The sequence below is a fragment of the Sylvia atricapilla genome, chromosome 14, assembly GCF_009819655.1.
Source record: "Sylvia atricapilla isolate bSylAtr1 chromosome 14, bSylAtr1.pri, whole genome shotgun sequence".
NCBI lineage: Eukaryota > Metazoa > Chordata > Aves > Passeriformes > Sylviidae > Sylvia > Sylvia atricapilla.
In genome coordinates this window covers 9,309,998-9,335,355 of record NC_089153.1, presented here as the reverse complement: position 1 = coordinate 9,335,355, position 25,358 = coordinate 9,309,998, and the positions used below count along the sequence as shown (strand labels likewise).

Sequence of the window (25,358 nt, the reverse complement as noted above, 5' to 3'; positions counted from 1 at the left end):
CACAGCAATGCTCACCTTGCTTACAGGTCTGTGGGATGCCCCAGAAGTTATCAAGAAATGAGTACAGTATGGCTAAATGACTAAAATTATGGCTAAACAAGCACTGACCATAAAACCTGAAGCATTTCAAAGCTGTCCTTCTCATTCCTGAGTATTTTTGCCTCTTTGCTGGTCAGGATTCTCAACACCCCCAGCACAGCTTTGTGTCACAGCCAGACAGTGCAGTTCTCTGAGCTGAATTAGTTGATGGGGATTTTTTCCTCAGAGTATGTAAATAAATATCAATATTCTAAACCAAAGACCTCCCAGTAACTAAGTATTATTTATCTTAAATTTATCTTCAAACTAAACAGCTTTGTCACATATGTACAATAATAAAGAAACAAATTACAAAGGAGGAATTTGATTTTATTGGTTTTATTCAAAGCAAGCCCACGCATTATGTATCACTCCTGAATAACAGAGTTTTCACAGTTCATTAGAGATGTCGTCAAAACTTTGGGTGAAGCTCATTTCACTTCCCCACCAGTAAGAGGAGACATCACAGCCTGGTTGGTTTAGCTTTATTAGCTCTCCACAACAGTGACCATTTCCAAACCATATCAGGGAAATCCTCCACTTCACTGGGGAAAGGCACTTGTGAGAAAAGAACTGCAGAGCACGTAGTCTGATCCTGGGTCTTTTTAGGTATTAACTTGATATCCCAAGCAGGGTTACTGACAATAAACCCCGACATCTTGCTTCCTGTGTGGGACCAATTAGCACGTGACGGTGTGTTTGCTAAGGATTTGCAAAAAATATCTTCCTCATTTTATTGACACAGTCACTTGGGTGGCAGCTCCTGGCATTCTGCATCCCAAAATATCTGAGAGAGACCACCCACCTCGCGTGTACCCCCGATATAGATCCTGGCACGGGCACATCTCATTTCTCAGTAGCCGGTGGCTGTGCCCGGTGTCATCTGAGCAATGCACTCCGGCATTTCGGAGGTGTCAATCCCCGGGAGCTGCTCACAGGGCATGACAGAGCACACTGGGGACACTCTGCAGGGGGACTGCAGCGGGACAGGCCTTCCTGCAAGCTTTCAGCAGGGTGAAATGTCCCTGCTGGCACTGGAAATCTGTCTCGGGGAGGATCACAGGATAAAAACAAAGACATTCAAACCACGGAAGAAATTATTTTAAACATTGTCACTGGGATCTACAACTCCTGCAGCAACGTTTGCGATGAGTAATTCTAGCTATGAAGAAAAAAAAGTGGGTGAGCATAGCTTCAGTCAAACCCAGCTTAGCAAGAATCCTGCTAATGCCACTTTCTTCACCCTGGCAGCCCTGGCCAGGGCTCCGGGCACTTGGCCAAGCCACCCCCGGCCTGATCCAGCAGGTACTGGAGCATTACACCACCAACAGTGGCTCAGTCCTGCAGGGTGCTGAGCACTAACCTGGCCAAGCACTTAAACACGTTTTGTTTAAAGGTGTGGGAGCTGGGAGCTCACCAGGACTTTTTTGGATTTGTGGTACTAGCAACTTTCAGATGCAGTCCTGCACCTGGGAGTGTCCCAGGCAGCCTGGATGGGGCCTGGAGCACACTGCTCTAGTGGAAGGTGACCCTGCCCACAGCAGGGGGTTGAAATGAGATGAGCTTTAGGGTTCCTTCCAACCCAAACCACTCTGTGGTTATGTGACTCTATACTCTCAGACAGGGAAAGGCTCTCAAGCAACAACTCTGGATACAGCTGTTCCTGCCAGTTGAGCTGCAACTCCAAGGACACCTCAGCAGCTTGCACTGCTCTCTCCAGTGTCCCTGCACTTGTCACTGGTCACTGGCAGAGATGATGGTACCAAATCAGAGGGGACTGACCTGGCCAGGCTGCTCTTACACTGTTTGAAGCACAGAGCTGTACAAATCTACAGGAGGGAAGTGGCCAGGCATGGAGGAAGCTCATATGGCAGCTGCCACCAGTCCCTGTGGGCTTGGGGAACAGCAACACACATGGTTTTATTGTGCTCCTGGCTTTATCCAAGCTCAGTTTAGTTTCTAAAAAGGGACTGTTCAAAACTTATTTATTGCTGGTTTATCTATTACATCCTTCTGCAGAGCCAGCAATGGGAAAGGACAAGCACACACATCCAAAGGGGTCTCAAGACTGAAGGTCAGAGAAGCTCAGCCACTTCCCTCTATGGGTTTTGGAAATCAGGATTACAAGGAAAGAGGGATCCCATTTAAACACAAAATACAGGTGGACACTGTATTAAAGCTATTTACATCCTGGTTAAACCGAGGCAGCAGCTTTGTCGATAAACTGAGCCAGCTTCACGTCTCTCTTGGTCAGCCCACCACAGTCGTGGGAAATCAGAGTTATCTGAACCTGCAACAAAGGAAAAGAAAGAGGTTACAAAGACACTTTGATCTCTGACACCAAGGCTGAATAGCAGTTCTTTGGAAATGCCATGCGTCTCCATAGTGAGCTGGTTTTACTCGGTGCTCCTGGCAAGCACCAAGCTGGACCCTCCCTGCTCATGTAAACCAGAAGGCTGTAGGTGAGGAGGCTTTACAGAGCTTGGAATCTCACCAGATGAGCCCTTTGCAGAATAACACAGGCTTTGCATTCTTGGGCTTCATCCAAGAAGAGGTGTCTGATTAAATCATTCACTCTTTACATTTAATTTCCATGGATCAGTTTCATGGAGAACCCAGGCTAGTGACCGAGCTGCCAAGAGCTGGGTCAGGGGCTCACATTTTGTTAAGAATCAGCATCCCAAAGGTGAAAAAATTCTTAAGCTTGCTGTAGATTAATGGAAGGCAAAAAAAAAAAAAAAAAAAAAGTCTTGGTTACACAGCTGCATCACAGGTCAGTTTAGACTGAGCCAGATAACCAGTTGGGCATTATTTTGTCATACCTCTGACTGAGATTTTGGGAATGCTAAAAAAAAAAAAAAAAAAAAAAAAATAAGAAGACAATTTCTGAATATTCTAGAAATCTAAGAAAATCAGGAAGAGTGAGGTGATCTGATTTTCTTCCAGTGATCATTTAACATCCCTTGAACAGGGTGACATGAAGAGCTGATGAGTAAGAGTCTCTGCTGGGAGCTTTAGCTGCAGGGAGAGCTGGGATGTCCTGCTCTGAGGATGGTGGTGCGAGCTACAGACTGCTTCCCACATGTCCTTTCTTTTGGTATATTTTTAGTGAGATTGCCATATATTCACTAAATGCTACAACAAACAATGTGATACAATGCAATGAGAAGTATTAGAAAATAAAACTGAAGGGAGAGTAGTAATTTCTCCCTTCACACAGCACCTTTCATTCGAGGGTTGCAGTAATCCTTGTAACCCTTGTAAATATGAGACCACCATCAGTTAGGTAATATTATAAACAAATTTTATAAGCTGCTATGTTGAGACATAGGAGCCTACAATTTTTAACAAATCAAATCTAAATTGAGACTGCCAGGCTCCCATTTAGGTACCAACAGTCTGCTACCCTACACCGCTGAGTTCCTGACTTGCTGCACAGACAGGAATGAGAGCTGGTGAGTAGTTTCAAAACAGTCATTTATTCAGGTTGGCTACATAAGAGTTTAAAGGCTTCTGGTTTATTTTTAGATCTCAGCCAGAGAAGTGAAGCCACAGGCCCCAACCATATAGTGGCAGCAGGCGTAAAGAGCTTCATTCTTGATTCCTCACCACTGCAAATCTCAGCATCTCTTTATAGACACACTACCCATTCCCTTACCTTGTAGACAAGCTACAAATAAAGGCAGAGAGAATAGGCTGGTGGTTTGGCCTCCTTAACTCCCCTGCTGTGTGAGTAACTAGGGCTGGTGAAAATGTTAAACACGTTACCTTGCTGTAGACATTAAACCATTCTGGGTGGTGATTCATCTTCTCTGCTTGTAGAGCAACACGTGTCATAAATCCAAAAGCCTAGGAAAAGAGAGAGCAAAGAGGAAAATACTCCACCTACCAGGATTGGCAGTGGATTGGCAAGATTCACTCCAAAATCTCAAAATCTCCTCAAGATGCCCCAGATGGTTGCACCTTGGCCTTGTGTGTGTTAAAGAGGCATTTGAACTTCTCATGCTACTGGTGCATTTCCCAGTATGGCTGAAATGATCCTCTGCAGCCCCTGGTAAATCACTCTGCTCAATGTGACTTGGCCCAAGACTCAAAGCTATTACATGACAGCAATGATTTTACCTCTGCCATCAACAGGGATTTTAAATATCCATCCCAAGTCCCCCATCCCCTACTGCATCTTAGAAACGTGACATTTCTAATTAAGCGCCATGCCACAGTATGACACAACACTGCTTCCAGAAACACATCCCTCCGTTTAACCATTTTGCTATTTATTTCACTGAGCAGAAAAAGGCAGCAGGTGGGCCTGCCCCTCTGCTTTATGAGACGTATTTTCCCTTTAAATGAGTTAAAATAGGTTTTCCAATCCTCTGTCCCTACATGCTCCCCCAGGACGCAGGTTTTATCATAGGCTCAAAAGGAAAATAATAGCAGGCCCTTGCCAAAATACTTAGGAGCAAATCACTGCATTATAAAGAAAATTAGAAGGTCCATGCAAATCAAGACTGTGATTACACGGCGGGGCCCGACGGGCCTGGGAGCGTGAGCAGGACACAGGCAGCAGGCTTTGTTCATACCAAGCTCCATCCATCGGGTTCAGGACCTGAATTAACATGCAAACCTGGAGGAACATCCACATTACAGTCTGGTTCAGATTATAATACAAGCTACACAAAACCATACCTGATTTAGGTAGGTTTTTAGTGCTAATTTATGGGAGAGAATGCATATAGCCCACATTCCACCAAGCGATGGCCATTTCAAACAAACATGTGGTCAATGAATAACATATAATGGTTGATAATAGTTTCAAGTCTTTTTCCTTCGCACAAATTGCAAAAACCTTTAAGGGGAAAAAAAGAATTGGTGCCTGGATGAAGAATTACTTTGTTGGTCGCTTTGCCAGTCAAATGAATGCAAACGTTATAATCAGAGAAAATCATTCCAATGAGGTTTGTCATTTGGAAATCACCAAACTGTCAGCAATTAAAAAGCTTTTTTTCTTTGACCCAAGAGCTTTCCAAAACTCAGAAGAATCTAACTTCCCTTGAAGCTCCTGCTCGGTTTAGTTTTACTTTGAGTGAACAATTACTTTTAAAAATTTGCCCATGTTTCAGCAGCGTGCTTTGAAGTAGAAAGCCGCAAGTTGTGCATCAGATGTTAGCAATGATTTAGAAAAACTTCTCCATTAATAGTATTGATTTAAACGTTTTTAGAGTGTCCGTGATCTTAATAAGAATGCTGTTCCCAACACAGCAATTTATACACAGATATATCCTCAAAAGTTTAAAACAGTGTTGTATCTGCAACAAAACTGCCTGTACAGAAACAAATAGCATGGGGAAAATAAAAATAAATATAAATGTATAAAACCCCTTAGCAGTTTTGTGTATGCTCTATTGGTGTCTGTTCATCCCAGGAACTCACCCACCCGTGTACAGACCCTGGTCACACTGCAAACAGTCACTGATGGTGAGACAATAATCATTGCCCCAGTGAAAGCACACAGAGAGAATTACACAAGCACATTACTCTAAAAAATTCATCTCATCTATATACCTTCCTCTACACTTCAGACAAATCCTCCTCATCAGCAGACCACCAAATCCCCCCAGTCAGTGCACCAACATGACATCCCAGTGCCTCTTCCCTGCAGAGAGTAGAGTCTCCAGCTGGATAAAATGGACTTCAGTCACAAAACTGCTCATCCTACCTAAGACTGCTCAACTTGAGGCTGTCCAGGTCATGAAAAGGGATAAATTCCAGCACTGAGGACTCTTCACAGGACACATCCTGCTGCTTGTTGCTCCAGCTGCCTGCAACTGTCCCAACCAGGGCAATCCAGTGTCACAGTGAAGGACGAAGCCTGCCCGCCTTCGGCATTCCCTGCTCCGCTTGGAGACGTTCTCCCTCATTGCACATTACCCACGGCAACTTACCCCTTGCATTTTACTTTAATTACACACAGAATGTATCTCTCACTAAAAAAATGAGCTATGGTTCTACTGAGCAATTTCACCAACACAATCTCCATTAAGGTCTTAAATACTTCCTTTGCTAATTAAATGAATTGGAACACTATTGTTTATTAATCACCTTTATATTTGTAGAGCCTTAACCTTTCTTTGGGAAAATACAACCGGCCCTGGAAGGAAAAGATCTTTAGGTTTGATTAGATATGAAAACACTATTACACAAAATCAGTTTGGACATTTCTTCACGTCTTGAAACTTGATCGGTAATTTGGTCTAATTGGTGATCAAGGAAACTATCTTGTGATCAATTAAAGTAATTACCGCATTCCGGCAACACAACCAACCTTAATTTGAGCAGGAGTCTGCACTTCTTCAACTTTAATTAAAAATAATGAAAATTATTATGCAGTCTGCAGTGCAAGATCATTGTCAAGACTGCACTGATGGGCAGAGTTTATCAGACCATCACACATTTCTTGATGAAAATGGGACAACCACTTCACTCATGACAGTGAGACCCAACACAGTCTTGACTTTCACTCTGTTAATAACAGGAATCTGCAGTCCCTTGGCCCCAGACGAGAACTTTTTCTGATTTTCCCCTCAAAAATAAAAAGACGGGAGAAAGAAAGGTTTTGTGCATTTTCTAGAAGCCATAAAGAAGTATTAAAAGAGACTTCTATGAAGTAAATATTATTAAGTACTCTGGTTTTTCAGTAATAGCCATATTAGACACATTTTAAACCTAACCCTTTTAGGACATTTGGGCTAAAATAGTATCCAGACATTCAGGGAACTCCACATAAGAAGAGTTATGTGAGAGTAGAGTCTCTGCAACAAACCATGAACAGCAATATGAGAAAGGAGTGAAGCAATCCTGCATGGACAAGATGCCTTGAGTGCACTGGTACATCTCTTCCCTTCGTGTCTTTCAAGATCATGAAAGAAGGAACTAAAAACCGAAATGGTGTTTCAGTCAAAACATCACATCTAAAATGTTTCTTAAATACTAGCAGCCCTAATATATCTCCATGAGATAAAAATCAGGGCTACTCTTAGAAAAACAAGCTAACCTAAAAAAGTAAAAAAAACCCCAAGGTAAACTTTAAAAGAATTCAGCTATTTCATAATGTTTTGTGACTGGTCAAGTTGCTCTTGGAACTGATATAATCCACTATCACAAAATAAGACTTAATGTTACTTTTGTTGCCTGAGAATGGGAAAACCAGGGCCAGACACTTTGCTGTCAGACGTGGGAGGAAAGATGAAATCCCATCCACCCCTCTGCTCCACACAGCGCTGCACAGCTCCGGGAGAACCGCGGGATCCCGGAGCTAATCTGCTATTTTTCTTCCTTTCACACTTCTTAAGCAAGGAATCCATTCATCTTAATACTTTTTAAACACGCTGCTTTTGTACAATGCTTGCCAACATTATCTTGATGAGTTATACATCAAAGGCTCACAGGTCGTTGTGTTGTGCTCATACATCACCCACCGCAAGTCCCCCGTGATGGATCACCCCCGTGCATCTCCAGAAGAAAGCAGCTGACAGTACTTGACTCCAAGTGGGGATATTTTAACAAAACAGCTGAAAGGCTCAACAATATAACCACGCACACTTTTTATTTGTTTGTTTGTTTTAAAATGAAGTGCGCACTCAGGGCTTCTTAAATCCTCTGGCTGCCCAGCCAAGGAAAGCATGTGCTAATCACGAGTACATTAAGGTTTCTGCCTCCCATCTGTCATAATAACGCTGGAGGTAGCATTAACCCTGACCCTCTGCAGTGCGAGGGCTACCTGTCTTCCCTTCCCCCGCCACCCAGGCTGCATCTGTACCATTTATCTGTGGGAAATTAATAAATTACTCAGGTTACAATGACACTGTCACACAGGAGATGACTACACCTCACACATTTGCTCTCTCCACTCACCTGAGTAGAAAGTACCCAGGGTACAGCATGTATTCTCCTTAGCAGTCTGACACTTGCAACAATAAAATCAACCATTAAGGTTCACTCCCAGACTCCAGAAGCTTTCACATATCCAGCTGACATTACTACCTAACAGTGAGCTACAAGCCAGCAGATAAAAGGAAAAAGCTCTTTAAAGTCAAGATATTGTAAGTCAGGATTAGCTGCTAGTCACGAGGGCTCTCAGGACATTTTCTCTTGCGCTCTCAGGAAAATATTTGATTTGTTTTATTATGATTCTATTTACTCCATCACTAAATACTTTTATTGTATAAACATGCATAAATCATGTCACAAATCATGTACACTCTTTATCTGAAAATGACAACATAGTTAAAACACACAAAAAAGAGGAATCTAACTAGTATTTAGGAAGGTGATGGCAGCACAGGAGGACACTTATTCATTCCCAAAACCACGTGCCCACATTGGGATGGGATTCTTCCCTGTTGGCATCATCAATTTGCCTGAACCATCCTCAGGGACAGCAGATCCACATGACACCAGATATTTTCCTCCTTTTTTTTGCCTGTGTCTGGATTCATATACAACATAAATTAGGTGAACATCTTCTCTTTGCTGCCCCTCCCCCCTTTTAACGTCAATCCATAAACAGTGGGACAGTAATTAAGAATTTAAATAATCATGCACCAAAATAGAGCTAAACTCAGTCCCACATCTCTCTGCTGAGGCTTCAAGGCATGGACAAGGCAAATTAGGCATTGTGCCTACAATTCCCTACTCTCTCCATTCCACCCATCCTGGCATGGGTAGTCAACAGGGTCTGAAGGTGAACAATACCTGATGAACCACTGGTAGAAATTTGGTTTTCTCCTCTCTAATAGCTAGAACAGCAAAATATTGTGAACAGAGGTAACCCTCCCATTCCACAGCATCACTTGTGACAGGGGAAAGCAGTGCTCTTAACTCTGAAGGATACTCTTGAGGGCAAAAAATGGAAGAATAACACTAAAGACGCTCTGGCATGGACAGAAATGCCACTTCTGTGTTCATAGCAATACCTGAAACTGTAAAACCCCCCACAACTCCAATTTCCAACTGAATTGTCAATGCTTTTCTGCGTTTACAATGTTCTTTGAAAATCCAGAGCTGAGCACTCGCATCCTCCATTTTTATCTGCATACATCCTTTACACAAAAGTGCAATGCTGCTTTACACTCTGAAAAAGTTACCTATTTCTATTCCTATTGCAGATGTAAACAGTGCTGTGTTAGATATGCAGCAGAGAACGTGCAAACCTTTACACCATGGTCTCCAAAGAACGCTGTTTCTGTCTCCCAACACTTGTTTACAATTATGTCAGTGAAGAAACCAGCTTGCCAGCTCTATATCAAACATTTCTGACAGCAAAAGCACAAACACTGATCTATTCTAAGTAGTTTGCCACTCTGTGTAATCTTGGAAAAGGCATTCTTGCCTTTGATTCTAAAAATGTTTATACTTCGTACATTATGCAAATAGTTTTTATATATTAAGAAATAATGCAAGCAAAGCTCAAGTTAAATTAAATTCTTCAACAATAACCTTGCCAAAGCACTGATTTTCCTATTAAAAAAATTATTCCAATTTGTTGATCTTACACGGGATGAAACATACTGTAACAATCTTCATAATTTATGTCCTGTTGGGACACTATGATTTAAAGTAACATAATACAGACCAGCATCACTGCTAATCTAAACCACCTGACCAGATAAACAACAGTTTCCCCTTCTCTCTTCACTGAGAGTATTTCTGTTTATTGTCATATGATTTACCAATCTGAAGAAGGTGGAGAATAGATGGAGGCAGGGAGGAGCAGAGCTGGGAGGCACAGCCTTGCCTCGAAGGGGACGTTTCTCACACAGGTACCAGCACAGGGTCAGGAGCCGCAGGAGATACAGCAGGAAACCTCAGGGATGCTGCCCCAGGAAAAGCCCACAGCACTCGTGGCAAAGGGAAGTCTGTACTCACTCAGCACCCTCCAGACCCAGCGCTGCACTAGACACAACACCGTTCTGGCAGTGCTTGGGATGCAGCTCTCCAAAGGGATGGAGTTCAGTCTTCCCAGCCCAGCCGTGACCTAAGCTGTGCCACCACAGAATCAGAAGGACAGAATGGTTTGGGCTGGAAGGCACTTTGAGCACCATCAAGTTCTAAGCCCCTGCCACAGGTAAGAACATCTTCCACTATCCCGGGTAGCTCCAAGCCCCATCCAACCTGGTCTTGAACACTCCAAGAATGAGGCACCCACAGCTTTTCTGGGCAACCTGTGCCAGGGCCTCCCCACCCTCACAGGGAAAAACTTCTTTCTATTTCCAATCTAAATCTACCCTCCTTCACCTTAAAACCATTGATAGTCGTAAAGCAGATGCAAGTGTCATATGCCCCATCTGAGATTCAACCAATTTAAAAAGCAAATTCAATTAGTTTCTGTGGTCAACGGACATGGATCAGTGCAAGAAAAGGGACTTTGAGGAAGGTAGAGAGTACTCAGCTGCTGCACTTAAATCCTGCTCCTTGCTTTGCTCTCCTCCTCCTCTCAAACTCATTAAGTATGTAAAAAACCCTCATGTGCAATCTGCACAACAAACCTCAACCTGATCTTTTCTAAGCCTGTTTATATCAGGATTTTAACAACTGCTGCCTTCTTTCTCTTACTGATAATAATAAAACATAAAATGTTACACATATTACCTTCTTCTTCATCACATCTTTACTCTTCCAGCAGCCTCCATGCTGAGGATATGATAAGTGATTGCCCTTTCCAAGATTGGCTTTCATGAACAGAGCACAGATAATATTCTTGGTGGTTCAATAAGCAGATTTCACACCAAAACTAATCACCTGTCCACCAGAAAGATTTATAGACCCGATGGAGTAGAAGTGAGAAAACATGGAGATGTCTTAAGGCAGCACAAAAACTTTCTGGAAGTGATAAAAGTTTTAATGCCAATGCAACCATATTATAAAATTCATTCATTTGTTTATAGGTAGATAAATATAATGATAGCTGCCCATAAGAACTTGTGCAAAATAAGTAGATACTCTAAGTCCCAACCACATCTGGAACTAGGTCATGTGGTATTTGTAATGCATCATTTCATATCAAAATATAGAAAATAAATGCTTTTCTTTTTTTTCTTTTTTTTTTCCCCCAGGTCCCTCAGCACTTATAAACATAGACTAATAAATATAATTGTATTTATTAAAAATTATAGATCTCTAAATTACATTTTCCAGAAAAAAGAGGGAAATCATCCCAAGTTTCAAGACTGAACTAGAATATGGAAGAAATTCTTCAGCCATGTCATGTTTACAATGCAGCTCTCCACCTCCCAAGCCATTTTTGTGTGCTTTGTGTTAAAAAATGGAATATAAAGGTTGCCCTTAGGACATTTGCACCAAATAAAATAGCTATTTCAAGAAACACGACATTTTAAAATGAGCTTTTTGCACCCTACCTAAAAACATGAAATAACACAGTGAAGTCCCCATTAACTGAGCACCTGCTAAAGTAATCAGGCACTTAAAATAATAAACTCTCTTGGCTGCACAACTGAAAGAACAATGATAATTTGACTTGTAAAAACTAATGTTTGGTCCAGTAAATTAAACCCCTGGCTGTACTGTAATAAAGCCATCACACAAACCACAATAAAAATAAAGTAGTAACAAGGTGCAAGGAGTCTCCAGTTCCAACCTTCTGAATTCAGGCACCTGAGCCCTCTTCTAAGGCAAAGGGCAATGAATCATCCTCAACAGCACAGTGCCAGCCCATGACACAAAGGTATCGTAAACCAGAGCAAATCAGAATTCATTTTAGTGAATGTTCCACTTCTAAAAGCTTCTCAAACCCTCTGACTTTTACAGAGTGCAGGTATGGTGTAGAAGAACAGAGTTCATTATCCCATCATGTCACATTTTGGATGAAACAGATTTGACTGGAGCAGAACAAAATATTTCCCCAATTTCATATGCGAAGGAATGATTTCATTCTGTAGACATGAAAGTGAAGTTCACATGCCATCCATGCTGTTGATAACACAGGGATGCTCAGACAAAATTCTCCTTGGTCTTTTGGCCAAGATTACATATACTATCAGTTTAATATCCAACATCTTCTCTGCTGAGCATCCAAGGGCAATCATATCCTGCCTCTGATAATCCTCTAAATCTCTGCCATTTATGATCCTAAGAACACATCAAAGAGTGGTAAGAAAGGCTTTGCTTTATGATGGATTAAGAGAAGATGTTGGTCTCATGACCATTTCATCTTCCACTGTCCTGTCGGCTTTTTCGGTTTAGTTTGTTTTTTAAAGACAAGTTCAGCAATTCAAACATGCAACAGAGAAAACATGATGGAGATGTGAAGAATTTGGGCAGGTTTTCCCATCATTCTCTTGGGCCAAGCCAGAAGCTAAAAAGATCTAGAGATTTGCAATAACACAAACTAAGGACCATTTACTGCAGATCCAGTCAGTGAATCATTTCACTCCACTGAACTGCTGAAGGTGTCCGAATGTACTTCAGAATGAGTTTTAATGTTTGGACACCTTTTATAGTAGAACAGTTTAGACAATACACAGGGACAGTGAACTCAGGAGACTTGGGACAGCACAGGGAGGCTGCTTATTTATAATGCACCATAAAATTCAAATGCTATTTTTCAAACAAGATATTTCAAGTCTAGAAATAACAGGTCATTTGGGAAAAAAGAGTAGGACAAGAATTTTCCCAGAGAGGATGGGACATCCTTCAAGCTCTACACACTTGGGTCCCTTGCCTGGTTTGCCATGCCAACTGTTCCCTCTGGGATTTCTAGATCACTTGACCTGAGCTTCATCTCCTGTCTCTGCTCTTTGGAAGAATGGCTGGAGAGAAAAGAATCAAAGCAGCTACACTGAGCTGTGTTATTAGGACAAAGCTCATCTAACTGCCAACAATTCAGGTGCTCAACTGCACTTAACATTATCCACTGTCTTCTGACCCCTTCTTATGCTCCAAGCACATGCCTGGAAGTGACAGGGTATGTTCAATGAGCAGTATTTTGAGAAGTTCTATGGAATTTTTGTTTGTTTGTTTGTTTGTTGTTGGTTTTTTTTTTTTTTACCAGAACACAAAGATTTCTCTGGGCAACCCACACTGCTTGTACATTGGTCCATCTTGCAACAGAGACACAGGCTCAGGAGGGGAGGCAAATAGTAATTCTGAGTCCTCCAGTGAACACCAAATTTCTTTTAGAAATTCATATGAGCACACCACAAATGAAATCCTTTGTAAAACTTGTGTTTTTTTGTTAGATTGGGCATTACAGGACATGTGCATGAACTCAACATTCTGGGCTTGTACAGCTCACAGTATTTTGGCTCACTACAAGCACCCACCCATTGTAAGACAGAGTAAATGTTCCCTCAACCAGAGACACCTTGGACATACACAGACATATATTTAACTGTCTGTTGTTATTCTCACTCCAGTCTGAGGAAAATCATGGTAGATCATATAATCAGGACTTTTCCCTCTGATCCTAGGAATAAATAACATTTTCCTTCAAAGCATCCTTAGCAATAAATAAACCCAACAGTGCAGTGCTGACTCAGCACAGGGTTTCCCACTCATCACTGTGCTCCCCCCAAACCCCTCCAGAACATCGTAACCAGCTTCACGTTTGTCCAAAACGACTTTTCATCTCAGCCAAGCAAAACGAAAGGAGTAAAGGGCAAGGGGAAAAGCAAGAAAGGAAGCTCTCCCCGAAAAAAGCCAGGAAAAGTGGGTTTTGCAGCTTTATAAAAGAGGGCTGAAAAACCTCCACTCGCCTCGCCCCGATAAACGACGGCCCTGCCAGTGGCTTCTCAGAGCAGATGTAACGTTTTAGCCAAACGTGATTGTTTGTGAAAGAAATAATTCTGATCAAAACCCGAAATTGCAGCCAGCAGAAGAGCTGCACTTCGTCACGCTAATCCGCCCTGACGGGGAGCGGCGAGCGGAGATTCCTACTGCGAGAGGAGCAGATGCGAAAGGTCAGCGCCGGCCCGCGACTTCAAACCCCTTAACGTGTAAAACAGTGTGCATTAAAGCCTGAACCGGCTCACGGCGGGATTAACGGATGTCCGCTAAGTGGGTTTGATGTGCTTTTGGTGAGTAATGGGTCATTTTGAAATAGGGGCGTTGTAGCTTTATTTTAGTTTATTCTGCCAGCCGGAGTCCATTTTTAATTACAGCTGCAGAGAGTAATATCCCAAAGCGTGTTGCTCCTTTGTGGGAGTACGAGAAAGTGAGAGCTGTTGGTGTGAAAGGCAATTTACAGTTTGAAATTGTAGGCAGGGTGTTGCTCCAAAAGCGAGGGGATGCAAAAGGTTAAACAACCAGGATTGCATTTAACCAGCATCATTCCAGTGCCCCCATAAAAATACATTTTATTGCATAAAGAAGTTTCAAGAAACCAGTTTTCCTTAACTGAAAAGATAAAACCATTCATCTGAATGACCATCTTCTTCAAAAGAGGCAGTCACACTTGCATTTTTCCAAATGAAGCTACTCAACTGAATTCAAACCCACTGAATTTTCCATTCATTTTCCAAAGGTGTTTTATCATGGAAAGAGCCCAAACTGTAGCTAAAATTAGACTGATTTGCTCCCATTTATCTCTTTGAGCACTGTCCATATGGCTAATAGAACATTATTTGTTCTGTTTAATTGAAATAATCAATCTGTGCAGCTGAAAAAAAAAAGAAAAACTTTTCTTTTGCTACAAATCTACAAGACAGCTTGTGAGATCCAATAGGCATTTTGACAAATAATTTCTTTTGCATTTTCAGATCGATGCATGCAACAAGCATAAGACAAATGCTGTAATAATTTTTACTTGAGTGATAATAAATCCATCTGTTAAGAAAAGCATTTGTATTGGAGTCAACTGGAGAGCAGCCCAAAGGTCAACTGGGCAGATTTTAAGCAGTGGAGTGCATAAAAGGAGATACAACAGGTCTACTGATGGGGGGAACTCAGCAATTAGAAACACCACACTGCAGTAATTATAAACAATAAAATAATGGTTTATTCTAGGGAGAAATATGACTTAGCTCATCAAGAAAATGACCACGCCAAATTACAGTTAAGTCGCCAAAAAAAACCCCAAAAACCACAACTGATGCTAACTCTACCACAACAACCAGGATGGGACATTTTGCATGATGAAGGAGATGAAGGACACATGGTGACTCATGAGTCTTCAATTAGATCGTTATTTTTATTTACATATGATTAATATTGTGACATTTTAAATAATCCTGGTGGCCTGACACCACTGGCAGTGCCACAATGAAATTATAATAGTGACATGGGTATTGTAACAGCACTTGTCACAGGCAGGTGAGACACAGGAGTGATGGCATCTGCACACACAGACCCTAGCAAAGAGGAGACAGGATATTCAACAGCACAAAGAGAAACCATCACCTGAAGGAGCTACAGGAGAGATGAGGAGGGACTTCTTACACGGCAGGGAATGACAGAACAAGGGGAAATGGCTTCAAACTGACAAAGAGCAAGGCTAGACTGAATGTTGGAATGAAATTCCTCCCTGTCAGGGTGGGGAGGCCCTGGCACAGGCTGCCCAGAGAAGCTGTGGCTGCCCCATCCCTGGAAGTGTTCAAGGCCAGGCTGGATGGGATAGTGGAATGTGTCCCAGACCATGGCAGGGGTTCAGAAAGTGATGAGCTTTGAGATCTCTTCCAACCCAAACGAATCTAGGATTCTATGGGTTTGTACACAGCAGGCCATGATGGCTGTGAGAAGAAAATAAATACCTTATTTCCCAACTCCCAGCTCCAAGGATTTCCCTTCTTAGACACAATCAGACCACACATTTCCACCACTACACACCTCCAAGCTTTGCACAACTTCTCACCGCTGACTGCCAATTAACTGGAAGCATCACTGGACACAGGACACACTGACCAGAGCTCCAGTGTCATCTCCTCCTTCTCCAAGGCCAGGGAAGGAGAATCACAAGGTTCCAAACAAGCCATCTCCCTGGGACCTCTGATTTCATTCCCCCAGACCCTGCACTGCCTTTGTCCCACGGGCAGTGGCAGGCAGCAGCACGGGCAGGTGGATCATGTCCAGGTCCCACAGCTGCACCCTGACCTGCCGACTCAGAGGCGAGACTCCTATTTACTCAGTCAGCCCCAAGAATAAACTCAAGGAAGGTGTGACCATCCAGGAATCATATATTTTTACTGTGCTTTGCTCTGAAACACTTGATGCAGTTCATTGACTGTGTTTCAGTCTGCAGGTTAACCTCTGCCAGTCCCAGAAACTTCACTATCAGTTTCTAATAAAAGAAAATGTCAACAGGCAAATACGCCCAAAATTCATTATTTTCAATACAAAGATATTCCCAACTCTGTAAACCCACTCATAAATAATTCTGATTTATTACATATCGGTTATTGTATTCATAAATGCTAGGAAGTTAGTGAACAACATAACTACCAACAGAAATACTTTCATAACTTTGCAGGTGCACAAATCACAGCATATGGGAGAGGACTCAAAGGATAATGGAAAATGAAGCAGTTTCAGAAAGCCTATATGAAAACCAGCACCTACCTAGCTGGATAAAAAAATAATTTATTTTTAGTCGACAGGCAATCAAATGCAAAACTCTAGCAGAAGGAGCTGGCAGAGCAACACTACATTAAAAATAGCAATTCCCCCCAAAATGTATGAAAATGGGCCCAACTTTCGATTAGCAGAAGTGACAGTTGGGCTGAGGCTGCTCAGGCTTTGAGGTTAAACACAACTGACACAGGCTGCACCTGAATCCAATCACTCCCTGGGCTCCGAGAAGATTCACACGCGAGGACTAAATTTGTCACAAATGGGTTGGTTTCCGATCCTCCTGTAGCCAACTTGCTTTATTCTGACCCCCATTTAACAAATCAACTTAATGGGCACTGGGAGTGCTATAAAACTTAACAATGGAGTGACTTTAACTTTTAAAATATAGTTATGAAGCAAAATGTTGGAGAGCTCCTTCAATACTGGAAATCAAATTAAAACTAGACATTTTTTAACAGTCTTGACAGATATAATCCTAGTTACCATGTAAATTTATGGTAAGCTGCTGTGATATTAGCCACAGGTGCTACTTTTAATATATGGCCTGCATCTGGCTGGGAATAAAATATCTCAAGAGGACTGAAAATGACCTCACTATCAGACAATGGAGAAGAAAAAAACCCACAAGACCGCTGTGGCATATAAAAAGCTGGAGATGTGATCCACAACTGAATATTTACCATAAAGTTCATTTTAACTCTGCAGACTGTAAGTTAAAAGACATAATGTTTTCAATACATAAAAGGCATGGACGTATTTCAGACAAACAGCCAAAAGATTAAGCACATAAAGTGGCAACAAAATACACTGCCTATATGTATAAAACCAAATTTTCCAGCCTTTGATGAATGTAAAAAACAAACCAATGTGCCAGGAGTAGAAAAAGGAAGGACAGACCCAGATTATATTTAAGGCACTGGCACCAAGTACTGCCATAGAAAGAAATTAAGGGTATGCATTGTGTATCCTATCAAATTCATTTGGATGTGTAACTGGGATCATACAAGGATCATCAATTTAAAGGGACAAATCTGAGCATGTCTCCCTACAGCCAAAGGAGAAAAAAAAGACATGTACCATAACATGCTTTGTGTGATTTTTTTCTCCCAGATTCCAACCAAGAGAGATAGCAAATCTGGAAAGGAAATGCAAAGTGAGAATAATAACTTATTTAATACTCCTAGACTTCTTGCACATCTTTCAGTATGTTCTCAAACCCACAACACAAATTGCACTGAGACACATGTGCCTCTACTGTTAATGCACAGCATTTCCATACCATACCCTCTACTCAGGCTCATCCTCCACCTCCACCCTCTTGCCCCAAAAGACAAAAAATGTATCTGAAATAGCTTTAGAACTCTTAAAGCATTTGATTTCCTGTCATTTTAGAAAATGACGTTAGAGGTCTTATGAAAACTTCCTACACGATCATTTTTTTCTTTTCTTTTTTTTTCCTAAAACAAACTTAATTAAAAACTTACCCCATAAAAGAAAGCAGCTGTAAATTCTGAACCTGACCATCAGCAAACTTGCCCACCTTTGTAATTTCCTAACTGCGTTTGCTGCCTTGGTGTGATTACCTACGGAAACGCAATCACACAGGCAGTTGCCCCTTAAACCCTCTGGTCAAATCCAACCAAGTTTGACAAGAGACATGAAAGTCTCAGAGCTAAGATGTTCTGCAAATTCAGGGAAAGTGAGCAGCTGGATACAGGACTCAAACTGAGCACTTGGCATCCTGTACTCACAGCCTTTCGCAGCCCAGGACTGGGCTTGAAATGAATCTTTAAACCAAGCCTGTCCCCTCTTCCAGATCACTGTTCCCAAGGTGAACTGACCTGGAACGCTGGGAGAAGTTACCACCATGATCTGCAGGCATTAATTAACTTTCTGTTTCATTTCCCAGTTTTGTTTGGGCAGACTGGAAACAGAGGACTTGCTCCACTGGAAGACAACCGTTTTGTTTCAGCAGCACAAAGATGTGAATGGCTGAGAGCATCCCTTCATGATGCTACACCATGGCCTGACACCAGCCAGCCTTCTCTGCAGCCTGGGAGAGAGGCCCCAGAGAAGCTCCCTGATGTGGCTGTGAGGTTTGTAGAGGCTCATGAGCACCCAGATGCATAGAAGGGATTGGGACTTGCCATGCAGTGCTCCAAGCCCACCTCCCCTCCAAAACCCTGCTCACAGCCAGAGGTTTCTGCCAAGCACATGTTCCTTTGGAAAAGTGACTCAGCCTGGGGGCTTTGAGGGAGTGCACCCCATTGAGGGTCCTGGAGGGAAAAGACTCCAGTCTTAACTCATCCCTGCCTACCTGCCACTCCACAGTGGCAACAGCTCAGGGCAATTGCAAGGCATAAGGAGGAATGGAGGCATTGGTGCCACCAGCACAGCTCTTCTGGACACAGCACTCTCCTCTAGAGCTGAATTGCATTTTTTCCCCCCACCACTGGTGTATTATATTTTATACAAGATGCAGAACACCAATCCACCAGGAACCTGCCTCACATAATGGGATATTACAGCCAAGGACTGATGCTTGGTGGGCATGCACAGCAACAAAACCAACCAAGGCCTTTCAGCAGAAACCCCAGGCTGGTTGCCAGCTTATTTCAGAGAATTTTACCACCAAAGTCCATTTTCATGAAAATGTATCTTCAGACTAACAAACACCATCAGTGCTTTTAAATTCTGGGTTACAAACTAATTCCCTGAGCCAGAAGTGTCATTAGCTTGTCAGCCTTACAAAGGCAGCTCACTGCTGATCGCTTTTAACTGAGCTAATCTCAGCCTGAAAGCTTCAGGAATCTAAATACTCTTCTTGTTTCACAGAAGTTTCATTTCATTCTCATGCTGAAAATAATATACATAAACCAAGCTCATGTCTACACATTTGCACAACTTTATAATAAAAGTTGTGTTTATATTCTTAACATCTGTTGACATACACAGACTTTGTAAACCTGGCATAGATTTTGAAGCCACAGAATTTTCCATGCATCATGAACATTATCTGCAAGAAGCAATAAAAAAAATAGCAATGAATACATTAATCATACCAATATCATCTGCAAAACATAAATTTGAAATACCTTTCATGGCAGCTCAACTTTTTTTTTCTTTCCTTTTTTTTTTTTTTTTTTTTTTTGTATGTGTGTGTGTATTTTTGGGGGTGATTTTTTTCCCCCACACCTGATTTTTATGTCATCTGTGAAACGGCAGCAAGAAGATCACCGAGGAAATGACATTTCTCAGTCCTCTGACTTTTACTAAACACTTTCAATCCTGTAACTAGAATATTTATTACATTAAATGAAAGCAGTTGTACCTACAAGCTTTGTTTTTTCACTGCAGGACTAAACTCTCCCAAAGTACAAGGCAGGTATAGCTCCACTTTTGCCATTTATTTCCTAGGTTGTAGTAAACACAGTACTTACTAACAGTCATTATAAACACAAGTATATGTGCATAATTTAATAAAATTAAGCATACATGCATAATTTAAATTTATTTTCAGCTTCAACTTATCGAAAGGCAAATACCTGCTCTCTAATACCAGCTAAGGATCTAATGCCCTTGGGATCTGCACACTGAGCCTGCTCCTGGACTACAAGAACAGGAATGATTTCTGCCCTCTGCAACTGCAAAGGGGACACTGCAGTAAATCCATAAAAATCAACAGGTGAAGTTCTGCCCTTAGATATTCACATCTATACTTGATCCAACCAGAGCTGCCCAGAGCACCCACCTGGCATGGCTTTTTCTCCCAACTGGGGGCAGAAATTACATTTTGAAGCCAACTCCCAGCCTCTGTCCTCATTTCTGCCTTACATCCATGAAAGCAGCTAAGAATCAAAGGCACTGTTCTAGTATTTCCCAAAAAGTTCAAGTGGTGATTTTTTTAAAGTAGTCTTCCCATGACTACAGGTACTAGAGGTATAAGCATATAGTTCATCATTTACAATATGCCACTTTAGATATACTCAACTTCCTGTACTGGAATGTGCTCCATCCACCTTCAAATCAGGAAGACATATGGATATCTATCCATGCTGTAAGATAAATCTACACTGTAAAAAAGAAATACAACTTTGTAAATTTTTGTTAAAGCAATGTGTTTTCCAGATATCTGCTGGTGCAGGACACTGATTTGTCTCCTCACCTATCTGTTGGCAGACAGGGACTGTCTAAGTCCATCTGATCAAACTGAGTTACTCATTTACAGTGGGTAAAACTACTTTTTAATTAACTTTGAGGGCAACTTCATTTCTAGTTGTACTGAACCAACAAAGACTTTGACCATAACCAGGCAGAGGGGCCATTTCATGAATATTCAAAGTCAGAAAATCTCAACTCTTCCATGGGTCACTTCTATCCCACCCTGTCCCTGGCTGCTCCAGCCCCCAGCTGCCTGCACATCTCACCAAGGCTTCTTGTGAGCTCCCTCTCATGGGCTTCTCCCCTTCACTGCCCTCTGAATGAACTGATTTGGTTCTATTGGCTCTGTATTAACATTCAGGTTAAAAACGTACTCAGGGCTCTGGACATGCTCCCTGGAACCAGCACTGTCCTGCTAATGAGCTGGATTTTTCTGCAGTTGTTTTTTTTCTTTTGCTTTCTCCCAGCTCACCTCACCCACCTTCTCTCTACTGCCTGGGCTTCCTCACTGTAACAACTACTGAAACAGAAAAAAAAAAAAGAGCCAACAAATTGTTGTTTATCCAGCTCACTGTGGTTTCCTAAAACATCTTGTTCTGGGTTTAGGTACAGCCATATAAATACACAGCTCACAGCACAGCTCCTGGTCCCTCCACACACCAACAAACCCACAGCATCCCCAAACTGGAGCTTGCCATGTCCCTCCACAGTGAGGGAAAGAACCAGCTCAGTGAGACCCTTCATCCCAACAAACCCCTGGAAATTCTTCCCCTCGCAAGAAAGAGCTCACCCCTCCCTCAGAAATAAAACAGAAAGGAAATGCATGCTCTGGGAACGTGACTTTTCCTAAGCAATGTCATGATTCCTTAGAAGGGAATTTTCAGGGAATGTAGCTGAACAGGGAACTCAACACAAATTCAGTATTTCTAAAGCAAGTTTGTAACTGATGTCTGAGACAAGTTCTTGCCAGTCTGAGATGCGCCTCAGGATCCTGTCTCCAAACAAAAACCTACTGAGGTAAATACAAAACAGCACTCTGTGTGCCAAAGGCACTGCAAGATCAGCTATCACAACTCAATCAAGGATATACTAGAACTCTGTCTTCCTGTTTAGAAAGTGAAACGTTCCTATGTTCCACACCTTACTTGCCAAAAGTTTCTGTTCTTTCTTATATTTACCCATTTTTCTCACGTATTTCCCTGACAAAAATGATCCTCCTGCCCAACAGTTACATATTTCCAGCATTTATTTATGGGTGCTAGTAACAAAATAAAATAAAAAAAAAATCAGGATCAAATACTGCTTTGTTTGATTCCACAATACCAACCTTGACTCTGACCTGAATATTATAATCAAGAATCTGTAATATTAGAACAAATCTACTTATCAACTACAAAATTAATTAATTTACTCCACCTTCTGAGATCAGAATCTGAGAGCAATTCATCAGGGCAAATCCAAGAGGATTTGGCCCCACCAGGATCCTCCCAAACTTCTGAATATAAATATTTTCCCATCAGGATAGTATGGAAATAACAGCAATTACATTTCCTTTATATTAAAAGTGGCATATAACAATTATTACCTGATTAAAATTTTTGAAATTGAACTCCTTGTAGATGGCATCTCTTTCTCCCAGCTCAGACCAACCTGAAGCTTTGAGATCCAGTAAAACTTGGTTCCTTTCCTCTGTCGTCAACCAGTGAGACTGGGAGGACTATGGAGGGAAAAAAATAAAGGCATGGCACAAGTGAGGCTGAGGTTCTCTTTTGTACAACAATAAGAAAACCACACAAGGAAATTGTGGTTATGCATTGTGCAAAGGTGAGGATGTGGAAAATTCACCGTGCAGTTTCTTACTGTTTAAAATTTCACAGACTGGTTTAACCTAAACCCTGCCATTTCTATATGGGCAGGTAGGTTCAGCCAAGTGATTTTTGTACAAAATTAATGAAAAGCAGCAGCCTCTTTCCCAGGAATGAAGATGGACATCAGCATACCTGTACCCCTGGTCATCTGAATTATCCAGACGCTGTAACACCACATTTAATTTTCAAATGTTCCATTCTGTCCGGTAAGTAAAGGATGATTTACATTATTTGCTAAATGTAAAATTACAAGGCTAAAAGATATCAAGAAATACCTATTTCAAAAGAGAGAAGATAAACAGACGATTGCACTCTACCTACTTCGTATTTTACTATTTTAAGAAAGTGGGAAAAGACTTTTAAGACAGCACATGTCGTGGAGTTCTACAAGGAACAAAGAGCTTTGCAACTAAATTAAAAGAAGAAAATGGCAATACAGACACAATTACAAAAAGTTTGAAGCTACTGGTAAAAGCACTATATTCTGCAAGGCACCAGCGTTTAAGTATGGCTTACTGACAGGAGTCCTTACTTGGGAGCACAGACAAGACAGACTAACACTCTGCTTAAATATCTGAATCACGGGCTGACCCACACACAGGGTCAGAGCCAGACACAGAGGAACATTCTGTGGGGCCTTTGGAAGAGGTTTAAAACCTTCTCTAAAAGCAGGGACTAAGAGCATGAGCCCTTCTTCAGACGACATACTCTGAGAGATGGCTCGCAGTCTCTCATGATAAATGCAACGCTCCAGCGGGGAGAACCTTTCCCCCCAGTGCGGCTACATTCGGATCGGTTCACTCTGTATTTCAGCAGCTGGCCCGGCTCTGTGAGATCCTCCAGAAAGGCAGTTTTGCTCCTGAGGTTCACTCAGACACGGGAGGACCTTTGCCAGCGCTCCTCCAGCGGGAGCCCCGGGGCCACCAGATGGGGCTGTGAGTCTGAGCAGAGCAGGAATTAACGCAATTAACGCGACCCCAGCAAGGCCTTAAGATACACGAGCGCCGAGGAGCAACATTTTCATCAATAACATAGGATAAAATGCTCCAAATGGAGTAAATCAATCTAACAGCAATACTGCTGCTGTTTGTCTTTAGGGGGATACAGAGATGTAACAAGAGATGGGTTTTACAGGTGCCAAACTGAACTCATTTAGGCTGTGTACACTTCAAACAGAACACTGGGCTTGCAAGAACACAAATTTCAGATTTTTCATTGCTATAACTGCAGTCATAGGCACAAATTTCTTACTTTCTTTTTTTTTTTTTTTTTTTTCACATTAAAAAATCACCAAAGCTAAAGGCTGTGTTGAAATGTACTGTTTTATCTGGCAGGAGATGAAATTGGCCTGCAAATGCACAAATAATCATGAAGGTGGGTTGGTTTTTTTTGAGATAGCAAAGTCCAGAACTGCGACCAGGACGCAACACAAAGTCCACTCCTCCAGCTGGGACAGAGATGTCCTGTGCCAGCTCTGGGGACACTGCGGTGCCCTCCTGACACCTCCCTGACACACGGCCATGGACAGGACAATGACCTGAAATTCGATGACAGCGTTTTTAATAGGAATATGGAGCCTGATGCAGGCCCTGGTGAACACTGGGGACGTTTCGCATGGTGGAGGCCACATCCTGAGACGCGTCACGATGTTCAGAAATGTAGCGGAAAGCAGCAAGGGAAAAGATAAAGCAGGAGAATCCAACTGCGTTGGCACACTCAGAGCCCTCAGAGGCTGGTCACAGGCACGGCCAGACCCCAAAGCATTCAGACCCCAAAGCATTCAGACCCCAAAGCTGACCGAGCGCCGGGGTGCGGCACCTGAGCCGCGCTCGGGGCCCAGGGCTCTGGGGTCACACAGGGACCCGAAATGTCTGCTCCAGGACGCTCAGGAAAAATAGTCATTAAGTAAAAAAAAAAAAAAAAAATATATATATATATATATATATATATATGTGTATATATTTAGAACTCTCATGCCTGAGGGGCGAGGGTTGAACCCTGCACGTGCTGTTCACTATTAGCTTTGTGTAAAATAAAATAATCAGCCGTGAGGTGGGATGGCAGGCGGACACAGGGAGAATATGGACTGATTTGGGCCGGAAGGGATCGTAAAGCCCATCGTGTCCATGCCGTGCCATGGGGCACGCTCCACAGGACCAGCCTGCTCCATCCCCATCCAGCCCGCACCAACACTCCCGGGGATGGGGCAGCCACAGCTCCTCCGGGCAGCCAGTGCCAGGGCCTCCCACGGGGAAGATCTGCTTCCCGATATCCCATTTAACCTTCTGGCAGTGTGAAGCCATTCCCCCTTATCCCTTCCCCTCTACGCCCTTCTCCAAAATCCTCTCCAGTTGTCCCCGTGCCTCTTCAAGTACTGAATGTCCCCGTGCCTCTGGCAGCACTGAACGCTGGCAGCCGGGTGTCCGCAGAGGCTCCTGCAGGCTCAGCAATCCCCCTTGCCCCGGTTCCGAGGGGCCCCTCCGCCCCGGCGCTGTCCCCTGCCCCTCACCATGGCCGCGGGGCTCCCGGCGCCGCCCGCCCGCCGCGCTCCCAGCAGCGCCCGCCGCAGCACGGCCCCGCCGCCTGCCATGGCCCGAGGCCCCGCCCCGCCGCCCGCCATGGCCCGAGGCCCCGCCCCGCCGCCCGCCATGGCCCGAGGCCCCGCCCCACCGC

The 25,358-nt window shown here is 42.8% G+C and overlaps 1 protein-coding gene across 1 annotated transcript; it reads right to left on the bottom strand.

Moving 5' to 3' along the window:
• Window positions 1–401: 401 nt before the first annotated feature.
• Window positions 402–25,275, bottom strand: PCBD2 (pterin-4 alpha-carbinolamine dehydratase 2). Its single transcript, XM_066329047.1, has 4 exons — window positions 25,195–25,275; window positions 22,403–22,534; window positions 3,847–3,927; window positions 402–2,368 (listed from the first exon to the last, which is right to left on the bottom strand). The coding sequence occupies exons 1-4, from the start codon at window positions 25,273–25,275 to the stop codon at window positions 2,273–2,275; spliced, it is 390 nt and encodes a 129-aa protein (XP_066185144.1). The 3' UTR covers window positions 402–2,272.
• Between the last annotated feature and the right edge of the window lie 83 nt (window positions 25,276–25,358).